This window comes from Meriones unguiculatus, chromosome 4, assembly GCF_030254825.1.
Source record: "Meriones unguiculatus strain TT.TT164.6M chromosome 4, Bangor_MerUng_6.1, whole genome shotgun sequence".
In the NCBI taxonomy this organism is placed as follows: domain Eukaryota; kingdom Metazoa; phylum Chordata; class Mammalia; order Rodentia; family Muridae; genus Meriones; species Meriones unguiculatus.
This window is the reverse complement of record NC_083352.1, coordinates 126,971,487-126,985,175: the sequence shown is the minus strand read 5'-3', so window position 1 is coordinate 126,985,175 and position 13,689 is coordinate 126,971,487. Positions and strand designations below refer to the sequence as shown.

General features: G+C 53.9%; 1 protein-coding gene across 1 annotated transcript; it reads left to right on the top strand.

Moving 5' to 3' along the window:
- The first annotated feature begins 7,259 nt into the window (after positions 1-7,259).
- Positions 7,260-13,023, top strand: Tcf15 (transcription factor 15). The gene is made up of 2 exons (XM_021649250.2): positions 7,260-7,905; positions 12,629-13,023. The coding sequence occupies exons 1-2, from the start codon at positions 7,393-7,395 to the stop codon at positions 12,701-12,703; spliced, it is 588 nt and encodes a 195-aa protein (XP_021504925.1). The 5' UTR covers positions 7,260-7,392; the 3' UTR covers positions 12,704-13,023.
- The last annotated feature ends 666 nt before the right edge of the window (positions 13,024-13,689 follow it).

Here is a 13,689-nt window from a genome sequence, read left to right as displayed (position 1 = left end):
ACAGCTTAGAAGGACGAAGGATTTATTTGGACTCTGGTTTTGGAGGTTTCTGTCTATGCCCACCAGAGCTATCATTTTGTTTGGACCTGGGATGAGGGTGGAACATGGTGGGGAAGCGGAATCACTCACTTCATGGCAGCCAAGAAGCAGAGAAAGACCAGGAAAGGATGGGGCCATGAGGCAGGCATCTTTCAAAGACCTGCTTGATGTCTCCCACTTTCTCCACCCTGGCCCCACCTGTTAGTTTCCACATCCACCTACCAATGGCATCAAATTACAGATCTGTCGCTGGGGTCAGAGTCTTCATGAACCAACCATTTCCCCAAAGGCCACCGGTTGGCAAAAGGTCTATAGGAACCTTGAGGGACATTGAAACTGCAAACCTCTCTGAAATCCTCCTGTCCATGCAGGGCAAACCCTCGGCAAATGCTCTACCACAAAGCCACACCCGGCCTTTACCGTTCCCCTTGACCTCTTACATCATCTTGGTGGCTCCATCTCATTTAGAACTGGTGTCAAAGGCCAACCCCATCCAGCTAGGCATCGAGGTGGGTCAAACCATTGGTGCTTGGCTTCTCCTGGATGGCCTTTAGCAAGACGTGTCCTTAGTGCTGCAGAGGGGAACGTGTGGCGACACCAGCCTTCTCTCTTCCCTGCGAAGTTCTGTTCTGTCCCCAGACTTGCATCTTCTGCAGGACAAAATCAAACCATTACGGGTGATGATCAGATGCACTCCCCTGGGGCAGAGCTTTGTAAGCATCTGAGCTTGAACTTCCTGTGTGAGCAATGTATGAAAGATAACTCTAGTCATTCCCAGACATTGGGCCCCAGCGAGTTACACAGCCTTCTGGTTCTCTAGTGTAGTCATCTGCAAGATGACACGTTGGTATTCAGGGTTCTCTAGTGTACTCATCTGCAAGATGACATGTTAGTATTTACGGTTCTCCAGTCTACCCATCTACAAGATGACATTAGTATTAAGCTCACAAAGCCATTCCAAGGACTGAAGAAGGGAACCCATCACTGCTAAGGAGAGTGCCCAGCATAGAGCAAGCTCTTCATGGTTTTATTTAAGGACAGAGGATGAGGCTCAGTTGGTAAGATGCTTGTCTGGAACGCATGATTCCCAGCACCACATAAAACTGGGCGCAGTGGTGCACAGCCATAATCTTGGCTCTTAGATGTTGGAGGCAAGAGGATCAGCAGTTACCTTGGCTACACAGAAAGTTCGAGGCGAGCTCTGGCTAGGTGAAACCATATCAAGTCTATATGTTATCCCAATATACACTGTGTGTTCAATGAGTGAAGTGCCAGGAAGCACATTTTTCTCCAACATATACACTGTAGTGTCCCTTAAAGGGTAGAGCTCTGGCCATATGTGTATATCCCTGTAAACCTTCTTCTGCCCCATGACCAGCACTCACGTACCCACGTCTGCCTTGCTCTTACCACACAGGTTCTCAGGAAAGAGAAACCAAGCCTGATAGCCCAGGCCTGTAATCCCAGCTACTCAGGAGGCAGGAGGATCATGAGTTTCAGACCAACCTGGGCTACACAGCAAGTTCCAAGTTACACTGGCTGACAGGGAGACTCCTCTCAAGAAAGAGAGGATGAAAGGGGATGAGGAGAAAGGGGAGAAAATAATAAAGGAAAGGTAAAAGGAAGAAAAGAAAAAGACAAAACAAAAGCTACAGGCTGAACGGAAGCCCCAGGAGTTCATTTGCTGCAAGATTTTTTCAGAGCCTTCAATATGCTGCATCGCTCTAGGGCCTTTAACTTTTATTTTCAGCTTAGAACCCTAAGCACCTGCCAGAGCCACTGCTTCCAGAAATTCATCCTCAAAAATGGCATGGAAAATAACTATATTGGTGAAATCACAGGCATTTCAGTGGGACAAAGCAAGAGAAGATTGTCCCCTGTCTACTTCTGCACTTGACAACTTTCTGTCTGTGTGACCTTAAGGAAACCCTTGGTGGGGCCTGAATAGTGGGTGCCTGGCTGTTGCAAACAGCGTATTCCTAAACTCACAGAGCCCTCTCGACCATGAGGTGCCTTTACTGAGGTCCCTGTTCTACAGGTGGAAAAACTGAGATGCAGTTCCTAAGCTCACGTGGCAGAAAGTGCTAGTGACAACAGTGTGATGCTTCGCCCTCTCAGGAGTGGGTATGTCTTTCAGCAGGCTGCATGGTTCCCATGACCCATTCTTGCTTTCTTCTTTGCTAATAGCAGCCCAGTACTCCATTGCATGTGTGGTCCCCGGCAATGAAGACTTATTTTAGTCAAACCACAAGACTTGGCCAGTGGGATGTGAGCAGAAATGAGGCTGTAACTCCCAGACAAGTGTCCTCCTCCTTGTGCCTCTAACTAGCCCCACCCCTACCTTCCCCCCCACCCCACACACCCCAGCTGCAATGCAGACAGCATGGATTTCAGCAGCCGTTCTGGTCCATGATGCGGCCTAAGGAGTGGAAGACACATACAGCAAGCAGAGAGGTGGCAACAGGGCCTGCTTTAGTGACTGAGCGCAGCACAGGAAAACACCTTCAACACACAGACCTGCAGCACCGATGCTGTTTTTCATCTGTCCACTGGACCTGCTCAATGGCCAGGTTATGTCGTTACAAAACTTTTAGGTTGCTCACATGGACATCCTGCAACTGTGTGCTGCTGTACTCAGTGACAGCTCTGACCTTCCAGTCATATCTGCCAGGAGGAAAGATTAAATTACTGCAGCTAAAATTACTGTTGTTAACAGTTCTCTCTCTTTGAACCTGTGTTGACCATCTTTGTTGTTTGTTAGGATTTCTGCAACTGAAGACTTCAGGATCCAGGTTGGGGAGATGGCTCAGTTGATGAGAATTTGAGAACGATCTCCCAAACCCACATTTAAAAGGCTACATGAGGGTCTGGAAATGGGCTCATGAGTTAAGAACACCAGCTGCTCTTGCAGAGGACCCATGTTTGATTTCTAGCACCCATAGTCAACTCCAGTTCCAGGGTATTCGATGCCCTCTTTTGGCCTCTGAGGGCACCAGGCATATATGTGGCACAGACATACATGCAGATGAAACATCCATGCGTGTGATGTGATAGCACACTTGTAATCTCCATGCCAGGAACAATGACAGGCAGATCCCAGTGGCGATCAAGCGGATGGCCATAGGTTGGGGTTTGTAGCCTCTTCATTCATTCATTCATTCATTCATTCACTGACATGCTCATTATGGCACAGTGTGCCAGGCTCCAGCCCAGCATGCTTTCCTGCACTGCCTGACTCGACAATGTGCCATCTGTTGAGGAAGGAAGCCGGAGATGAAGAACAAGCATGTCTGGCATCCATTTCTCTCTCATGAGGAAGCTGGCTAATTCTAAGGGCCAGGGGAGACATGGAGAAGTGGACCCCACATCTTGCTGAGGGGCATGTGGATTGAGACCGGGTGTGGCCCTTTGTGCCCACAGTCATGCAGTTCTGGTATGAGCATTGTAAAGTCCCACTCATGAGCACAGTCACACATCCACACGTACAAACACATGCACACAAACACATGCACACAAACACATATGTACACAATGCACATAAGCACACACACACACACACAGAGGAGTCACTGAGTCATGGAGCGGAAGTTCACTTCTCTTTGCTTAGGGAGAGGCCAGAGGAAGCCACCAGAGTGCACTACTAAAGATGGGAGCCTGGTGACGAGGGCTCACCACACGTGCCAAACAGCAATGAACATGTGTGAGATTCCGTGCACAGAACAGTGGCAAGGAAACGAAATCAAACAAAAGGAAATCCTCCAAGAAGCTGCTCTATGGAAAGTACCATCTGCAGTTTGACCCCCTCACACAAACCAGCACCATAGGTAATTAGTGAGGACACACATGTATCCAGAGTACATTTCTGAAGCAATGTCAGTGGGGTTGATTTGAGAGGAACTGAAGAGTGCTTAGACTCAAAAAACATTGGATGCACTATGAAAGTCTTAATAAAAAGTATATTTAATAAAATTAGTCAAGTGGTCATCTAGATGGGGAACTGGAAAGAGAACTCATGAGAGACCATAAGATGCTATGCCGGGGTGGGGGCAGGTGGGGCCACAGACAGGCTACATTGAGAAGCCGCACTAAACCCAAGCACATGCGTAGTCTGGCCCTATCCAAAGGAACAGGATCTCCAACCGAGAAGGATGGCGAGACAAAGACGCAGAGGTTCCATAGCTGGTGCCTCTGAATAAATGAGCATGCTTCCGTGGCACAGAAAGCCAGGCTATGCCCAGGCAGGAGACAAAGGCCGGCTGCTGCTCCCCAGGCCTGGAACCCTCCTCCACTCACTGAGTGCCCTCCAGCCAGCCCTCAGACCCACTGGACTGCCTCAGGTGCCAGCTGAGGCAGAAGGAGGGCTCTGGAGTCAGACCACCTGAGCTCCTGGAAAAGCAAGTCACCTTTCCCGCCTTGATGTTTAGGTCTATAAAATGGGTAGAGTTGTGCTACTGAGGCAGCAATGGGCAGGAAGTATAGTGAGCAAAATCTGCAAAGTCCCTCTCTTATGGAACTTTTATTCTGGTGGAGACAGATGTGGGGAGAGGGGAAGAATGTGTTTGCAGTTGCATTCCCAGCACCCAAACGGCTGAACACATAGCAGTACCGGAGTGTCTTCCCACTGCTGATAAAAAAAAAAAAAAAGCAACTCGAGGCAGGAAGGGTTGATTTCAGCTCACATTAAAGGTAACCTTTGGCACAGCAAGGGAACCACAGCAACAGGAGCTTGAGGCAGCCAATCACATTGCATCCACAGTAAAGGGGGGGGGCAGGGTGCTGCTGGGTGCATGCTTCATCTCCCTCCTTTTTTGGTGGGGGAGTTGAGACAGGGTTTCTCTGTGTAGCCTTGGCTGTCCTGGACTCACTCTGTAGACCAGGCTGGCCTCAAACTCACCCCTGCCTCTGCCCCTGCAGTGCTGAGGCTGCCACCACCACCCTCCTTTTCCCTGGTCCAGAGCCCCAACCTGTGAAACAGTGCTCCTCACACTCAGGGTCCTCGCACTTCAGTTTACCCGAGAAAGAAGAACCTTCGCCGGCATCCTCAGAGGTCCGTTTCCTAGTGATCCTAGATTTTGTCCAGTTGACGATCAACACCGACCGTCCCAGTCACTCAGCTAATATCTGCAGACTAGTATTTCATAGTGTCTCTCGGCAGATAGGGAGAAAGAGGTGTGGGGTACTGCAGGTGAGAGGGACAGTTACTGTTCTAGCCCTGCTAGTCAGGGAACACCCCTGACAGAGATGATACTCGGAGGTAGTGAGGGGATCCGCTGCAGGTATGTCTGGAGACTGTTGTAGCCACAGACGTGGGTTGGGCGTGGGGGTGGGGCGGGGATAGAGAGGCCAGAGTGGCTGGAGCGGAGGGAGAGACACAGGAGGGACAGAAGGAGCTGAGTCTCTCCCACAGATGGGCCAAGCACGCAGCAGAAGCTCTGGTCCACCTCTGGTGACAAGTCTTGGGCAAAATAACACAAACTCCACTTCTCTTCCTGTATGCCAGGCCCCGATTTCTTGCCATTGAATCTAGGGACTGTCCCCATTTTCCAGAGCAGCCAAACGAGACACCCCAAGAAGCCGCTGGCCTTGAAGTGGAGCCAGATCTCTTTGATGCCAGACCCCGGCTGGCTCTGACCACATTGTCCTAAAATTCTTTGTTTACAGCTCGCTTTCCTCTGCCGCAGCCAGGCACTCGGTCTCATTCATGGTTTTATTTTACTTCCAAGGTCCCTTGTGTCCAAACCTGCTCAAAAGAGCAACTGAATGAATGAGCCTTTCGGGGGCGGGCCCTCCCGCCTCGCAGGCATCTCCAGTTTGGATCTGGAATTGGGAGAGGGCTGGACAGGAATTCCAAGCCTCCAGAGGGTCAGGAGCAGAGGGGAGGGGGAAACCGGGAGAAAGCGAAAGTGAAGGGAGCTGGAAGCCCCCGTCAGGAGGCGCAGACAGGGAAGGAAATCTCCGGGTCAGTAATAATTCATGGGCTCAGGAAGCAGCCCGGCTGGAGCCCTGGAGCTGCGTTTGCGGCCGGCCCTGTGGGGAGGGGCCTGAGGAGACTCCTTACTAAAGCCCAGCCTGGCTGGGTCACGGTCAAACGGTATGGGGGTGGGGAACCAGGTGTGGGGACAGGCTATCCCTACAGACCTTGGGCTCTGGAGACTAGGGTTTCCTCTCCCCTCTGCTCCGACGTAGGCCCCTTTCAGGACTAGACTGGGGGCTGGGAAACACAGCCCTTGGAGCTGGAAGGGGTCTTCCAGAAAACCAAGAAGCTCCTCCAAGCCTTCGCTCTCCGCAGCTCTGACCCCCATTTGAGGGTGGGGGAGGGAGGGCCGGGGAGGGGGGACGGCAAAAAGTTATTTTCAAAGCCAAGTGGATGCTTATTTGACCAGTACTGGGATGGCACTGAGAAGCAGGTATGCTGTGACGAGGACCCCAGTGACCATCATCTGCTCAGTTAATCTCCCTAGGTCCTTTACGGAAGAGAATGCCCACACTTCGTTCTGAAATTTCTGAAAAAGTGGGGAGAGGCGCCGACAGGAGATGAGTCAAGCCTGTGGGGATCCCCAGAGTGGTGACCACCTGCACATCGTGGGCACTGCCCTACAACTTCAGCAGACACAAAGCTGTTCTGTTGGCTCCAAAGTCTGAGAAGGAAACGTTAATTTCGCTCTGGTCTTTATCTTCCATGCCTGACATATAGCAGAGCCCCGCCAAATAGTTGTTAAGTGACTGAACGGGACTTGGGTGTTTGTTTTGCTGGGAAGGGGGGGCGGGATTGTTGTCTTCGCTCTCCTGGGACAGAGCCAGCATCACAGTGCACGCTGGTGAGCTCGTATAAAATGCAGTTTCCTGGGCCACACTTCGGACGGCTGAATGAACCTGAAGGAGCGGCAGCCGAGGGTGAGAAGCTCTCGGTCCAAAGCAGGGCCCTGGCCGCGGTTCTGACGGTACACGGAAATTGCTGGGACACTGGGTTAGACTTTGGAGCGCCAGGGGATGCTCACATCGGGACGGAGAAACAGACCGTGCTAGCTTGTCATGCTAACGTGCCAGCGGTCTCCCAGGGGTCTAGATCTGCGCTCCCGACCAGCCCGAGCACAGGGCCTTCGGGTAGGAGCCGGAGCTCCGGGGCCACTTTCAACTGGGGACACCGAGAGGCAGGCACAACGTCATTGGCTGGGCCGGGGCGGGGCGGGGCGGGCCGGAGGGCGCCCCATTGGCCCCGCCGGGGCCGCCTCGTGATTGGCTCCTCCCCCGGCTATAAGGCGACGGCCGGCTCGGCCGTGGGAGCGCGCGGGAGCGCACGGCGGGGGCGGCGGCTCGGGGTCCAGGCGGACGGAGGCCCGCGGCCGGGCGCCCATGGCGTTCGCGCTGCTGCGCCCGGTAGGCGCGCACGTGCTGTACCCGGACGTGCGGCTTCTGAGCGAGGACGAGGAGAACCGCAGCGAGAGCGACGCGTCGGACCAGTCATTCGGCTGCTGCGAAGGGCTGGAGGCGGCACGGCGCGGCCCGGGTCCCGGGGGCGGGCGGCGGGCGAGCGGCGGCGCGGGCCCCGTGGTGGTGGTGCGGCAGCGACAGGCGGCCAACGCGCGCGAGCGGGACCGCACGCAGAGTGTGAACACGGCCTTCACCGCCCTGCGCACGCTCATCCCCACCGAGCCGGTGGACCGAAAGCTGTCCAAGATCGAGACGCTGCGTCTGGCGTCCAGCTACATCGCGCACCTGGCCAACGTGCTGCTGCTGGGCGACGCGGCCGACGACGGGCAGCCGTGTTTCCGCGCGGCGGGCGGTGGCAAGAGCGCGGTCCCCGCCGCCGACGGCCGTCAGCCGCGCTCCATCTGCACCTTCTGTCTAAGCAACCAGCGCAAGGGGGTGAGTGCGCAGCTCGCCCGCTGCAGCCGGGAGAGCTGGCTTGGGGGCGGGGGCGGGCCACCCCAAGAGAAGGGAAAGCGACCTCGGAGCAGTGGCAGGGACAGTGTCTCATGCCCTAGCATTAAAGTGGAGCACAGCCTCTTGCTCAGTCACTAGACAGAAAGGGTAGAGTGGAGCCCAGAAAACTCTGGTCTCACTTGATTGCGCCTTGAGAGGTGCCTGCACTTTGGGACCTTCCTCTTTGCCTGATGCTCGCCCTCTGGGCACTTCAGATAAAGGCACTGCTCACATTTACAGGAAGCAGGCTCACCCTGAATAAACACCTTTAATAAATCCAGGTCCTAAGACCTGACCCAGAGCAGGAGACTGAGAAGAAGATGGGAACATGTACCTGTACGCGAGAGCCTGAGGCCTCAGCCTGTGTGCAGGAAGGGGTCCGGGAAGAGTGCCCAGCGCCAAGAAGGGTGTGGAGTTTGGAGGGGACGCTGTTGTCTGCTTGTGTCTAAGTTAAGAGGCTGGCTGGGCACTGGGGAGCCACAAGTCTCTTTGCACAGACTTGCTTGGCCCTAAGCTCTCACCCTTTCCAGCCTGGGCTTTTCTTACATCGAGGAAGACTGTTTGTGTGACTGACTTAGATCAGCAGCTGCTGTTTACATCTGGGGAAACTGAGGCTCAGAAAATATTGCCTTGCTCTCCGTAGCCATCGAGGGAACGGACCATGGGAACTGTATTCTGTCCTCTTCAACTCAGCTTCCCAGCTCCACCCTGGGAAGGCCTCAGTGGCCTGGCCTCAGACCAGCCCTCTGGCTCAGACTCCCAGACTGTCTTCCCAGGCCTTGGGTGCCTCTGTTTCTCTGAGAGACTCTTCTTAACCTCTGCCTGATACGCTATTAAGGGTCCTGTCAGTGCCCCAGGTGGGGAAGGAAGGCAGAGCGAGTCTTCAGGTGTGCATCTGGGATGGAAACGCTAGTTGGGCCCACCACAGTACTCCTCTCAGGCCTGTCACCCATTCATCCAGCCCAGCTGTCCCTAACCACCCAGCTCTGAAGCAGATGTGGTCCCAACCTACTGCCAGCCAGGGGCTCCCAGGGTAGCATGAGGCCAGGCGTGGTGGTGCATGCCTTGAGTCCCAGCAGAGGCAGGCGGAGCTCTGTGAGTTCAAGACCAGCCTGGTCTACAAAGCTAGTCCAGGATAGCCAAGGCTACACAGAGAAACCCTGTCTCGAAAAAAGAAAACAAAACAAAAAGAATCCAGTATAGCATCAGACCAGGGCAGAAGGATGAAAGCAAGGATACTGTGGTTTGATGGGCCTTTGAAAGCCCAAGGGTAAGCCCAGCCCCAGAGTGAGACTGAGGAGCTTCTATACTAAATTCCTAAAAGACGTGTGGAAATAGACAGCAGGTGAGCGGATAAAGGGGTGGGAAAGAGTGATTTAGAGCATGCGTTTAGTAAGGCCTGGGGTTTGCAGTGAACCTTCCTATAATGCAACTCTTTAATACAGTTGCTCATGTTGTGGTGACACACACACACACACACACACAAATGCACGCAGCATGAAAGTATTTTGCTGCTACTTCATAACTGTAATGTTGCCACTGTTATGAATCATAATGTAAATATCTGATATACAAGATATTTGACCTATGGGAGAGGGTTGCTCCACCCCCCGAGGGGTCGCGACCCTCAGGTTGAGAACTGCTGGCATAGACAAAGTTGTGGCAAGTGGGAAGATAGTGAAGGCAGAGATAGACCGCGGTTGCAGGAGTCTTCCAGGTACTGATCTTCGCTCAGCACTCTTTATTTAGGTCCCTTGACAGGCGGAGAAGGAGGCCTGTGGCCGTCCCCACCTGCTTGGATAGGCTGCCCTTGCCCAAGGTGCACGGCAGTGATAGAGCAGGACTGGCACTCTGGCCTAGCTAACTGGAACGGAGGAGAGGGCACAGCAGGAGGTCCCTGTGCCTGAAGGCTGCGGAGAAGGTCCATTCATGCCCACCACCACCGCAGTCAGAAAGGGGGCTCCTTTGTAGGACTGGGGACTGCCCCGCGGTTCACAGGGCCTGGCCTGAGCCTGACTTTGCCTTGGAATCTGTCTGTGGGATTAAGAACTCAACCAAATTTGGATGTAGAAACCAGGCTCTGTCACACAAGCTCCTCTGGGGATAGGCCAGAGGGGTGAGTCTCAACAGTGCTGGGCCCTCCACGGCTTGTCTGGAGGATATCACGTGTTGTGGGGAGCCCCTACACACTTCTGAGCTCTGAGGTCAAGAAGGTCCCAGACCCCACTCCTTCCCAGGCCACTACCTCCCTCTGATCTTGAATGATCTGAGGTCAGGGTTGCCATGGACACTGTCCCCTGCAGCTCCTTCCTGCTCAGGGGTGGGTGAAGGTTACCTCTGTGGTGGCAGTGCAGAGTGGGAAGCGGGTTCTTGTCTCTGCCCTGTTTTCCCTTCTGTCGCCTGGGAGTAGATCTGGATGGGACCATTCTGTTCCCTGTTGTTGATGTGCCCAGCTCAACAGCAGAGGGCTGACAGGTGCCAGGAGGTGCCACTGGACGATGCTGATAATCGTATTATAAACGTTTATTGACCCTTTACTGAGCTTTTCTTGGTGAGCGTGGTGGCTCAGGCCTGTAACCCCAACTACGCAGAAGGACCCCAGGTACACGGCCTGCAGGGCAACCATCTGGAAAAGTAAAAACAAGGCAGGACCTATAGCTCAGCAGTGGAACACTTGCCTGCCACAAACTAGGATGTGGGTTCCATCTCCCGTACCACACACCCAAAGAGCTTCACCTGTTCGTGTCTGTCACCTTTGTGTCACCTGTGTTAGCTTGTTTATCTTATGAAGTAATGCCAAGCTACAGATGGGGACACTGAGGCTCAGTCCAGCACTGAATCCGTGTTAGAGCAGGAGCATCCCTGCTGTACCTGTACCTGGTTAGAACCTCTTCTCAGGGTTCTCGGAAGTAGACACAGCTGTGTGCTCATTCCACTGTACCCTGGGCGCGGGTGGGCAGGGGGGTGGCCATCCATTCCACAGATGAAGAAACTGAGGCTCAGGGAGGTGAACTGTTCCAGCAGCATTCCCATGAAACCCAGTTCTCTGCATGACCTGAGACTCAGGATAGGAGGTGCGGTGTTCCTTGTCTCTGAGGACCCAAGAGTGAAGTTGGGATGGGGGGATTCTGTTCTCTCTCTCCCTGCCCCATCCACCCTTCTCAGCTACTCCTGCCAGAGTCTGTCTGAGAAGCCCAAGCCCCAGGCTCTGCTGGGACCATGGCCTCAGCCCTCAAAATAGCCCTGCCTGTGAATGAACATACTGTCCCTGGGCCCAGAGAGCCTCCAGGGAGGCTGGGCTCACATCTGGATGGATCTGCCCCAACCTGGGCTGGGGCAGAGGCAAGAGACAGCAGAGGCAGGGCTCCCAGATGGTCCCCTGAGGTCACCAGCTGAGCCACGCCCAGCCGACTGAACACTTACTGTGATATTGCATTCTGTATGGGGCCTGGAAGTGGGGCGGTTTGACAGGCAGTGGGGTTCTCCCTAGCTCTTACTAAGCAGCTGTGGGTCAGTTAACTCAGCACCGGAGTCCTCAAAAGAGGGACTGCTGGGCTGAGCATGGGCACTGGCCTGAAACCCAGCACACTGGTGAGTGGGGCAAGGCTGAAGGATGGGTGGCTCCAGGGAAGGCAACCAGCAGCTTCACGCAGCACGGGCACCTGCAAGGCTCCAGCCCCACTCTGGAAGAACGCCCTTCCCTGCCACTTCCTGGACTCCAGGTCGGACAGGGACAAAAAGGTAAACCTCGCCTCCCTCCTTGGTTCAGACCAGGGATGTCCCCAGGAGCAACAAGTGGGAGACAATCTTGTTCATAGAAATCTTCCTGAGAAGACCAGAGGTGAGGGCATGCTCCCTGCACTGGGAGACCCTGGGTGAAGGCAAGGAGGCCAGAAGCCTGCTGTCTGCTTTTGAGGGTGGCCTAGGTAATGGCTGGGCACAGGCACACACACACCCCTCATGTGGTTTTCTCAGGTAGCACCTGGAACTGGTAGGAGACTTTTCTTACCCCTGGATGTAAAATATGCTTTACAGTGTGTAAAAATTGTATGGCCTTGGGATGTAGCTCAGTGGTAGAGAATATAAATTATCATGTACATAGTCCTGAGTTCAATCCGCAGCATCTCCTGTCCAAAATATATAGGTGTGTCTAGTGTGTGTGTGTGTGTGTGTGTGTGTGTACACATTTGTACAAAATTGGAGGGGGTTATTTTTGGTTTTGTTTTGAGAAGAGTCATTGGGTAGCTCTGTCTGGTTTGGAAGACCAGGCTATGTAGACCAGGCTGACCCCAAACTCACGGGCAAGCCTCCTGTCTCTGGGATTCCAGGCTTCTAGATTCCAGGCATGTGCCAGCATGTATCAGATTTCTTAAGGCAACAGATCTTCAGGTGGCAAAGGAGCGGAAAATGTAAACTGTTGTAAAGGAAGGGTGCCCCTGATGTCCTTTCTCTGGCAGTGGCTTGCACATGTGCTCTCTCCAGAAGTGGCACATGCTCTCCTCTGCCCTTGCTGCTGTCACTAAACACTACCACTCCATGGCGCGCAGTGTTCCTCTGGAGTCTCGTCTGCCTTTCCAACAGTGGGCTTACTGTGGGGCTGAATGTCCCTGGGCCTCCATCATAGTTCCCCGGGCTCATCCTCCTGCCATGTCTTTCTCTCCTGCAGGGCAGCCGTCGTGACCTGGGGGGCAGCTGCTTGAAGGCGAGGGGGGTAGCACCACTCCGAGGCCCTCGGCGATGAGCCTGGGTTCTTTCAGTGTTTGCTCCAAGAAGGACTCCGGAGAAAGCGGCCAGGTGCCAGCCCCTAGCTGGACAGGGGGGAAGATTCGAGAAGCCCAAGCCACTCCTGCTTTGTGTAGGGACCAGAGGACAATGGCCTGCACACAGGGCCCACCCTGGAGAGCCACGAGGACCCATCTAGCCATCCAGGCCTAGACGGCCGGGGACAAGGCAGAAGTTTTGGAAAACCAAAGACTATTTTTGAAAGTGTGTGCGTGTGCTGTGAGTGAATGTGATGTGAGAGAGTTGGTGGGGTTAAAAATAAAGGTATTTTTAAATAAATGGTGTATGTCCCAACTAAGGCAGGGGAGGTGGTGTGGACAGTGGGGCTTGCATACAAAGCCCTTTCTAGGACTTAGACCGTCACAGCTGTGGCAAAGGCTGCATGCTTTGGATGGGAAGCTATAGGCAGGCTGTCCTCACAGCCTTCTTTTGCCTTGGTGGTAGCCAGAGAAATCCGCATTATATTTATTTCTGTATGAAGAATAGATCCACGGTGTAAATCCAGCAGCTACTAGAGGGCTTGTGGTATAGAGTCTGCCCCCCCACCCCCACCAGGCTCTCATTCATGCTGTCTGTCACAGGCCTTTGTGATGTCCCCTCTCCCCTGAGTGGAGCTTGAGAGGTCTGCAGTCAGTTTGGAGTCGGCCCCATTCCTCTCCTAGCTGCTTGTGCTTGCTGCCTTCTGTGTGCTATGCTGTGCTGTGAACCGCCTCTCACTGTGATGTCGCCACCCAGCCCGCAAGATTTACCTCAAGTGCTGAAGGCAGGTGTCCTTACCCACCGTAGCTAGTTTGGGGAGACTGGCATATGATAACTTGAGGTCTGTTCACTTTTAAAACCCAAGTCAGGGGCCATTGAGATGGCTCAGCCAGTAAAGGCACTTGCCACCAAGCTTGGCCACCTCAGTTCAACCCTGAACATGGCGGAAGGAGAGAACAGATGTCC

Bases quoted from the DNA above. Each gene is read 5' to 3' on its own strand.
- Tcf15 (XM_021649250.2), top strand. From the start codon at position 7,393: ATGGCGTTCGCGCTGCTGCGCCCGGTAGGCGCGCACGTGCTGTACCCG. The intron at 7,906-12,628 runs GTGAGTGCGCAG...TCTCTCCTGCAG, and splicing joins TAAGCAACCAGCGCAAGGGG to GGCAGCCGTCGTGACCTGGG.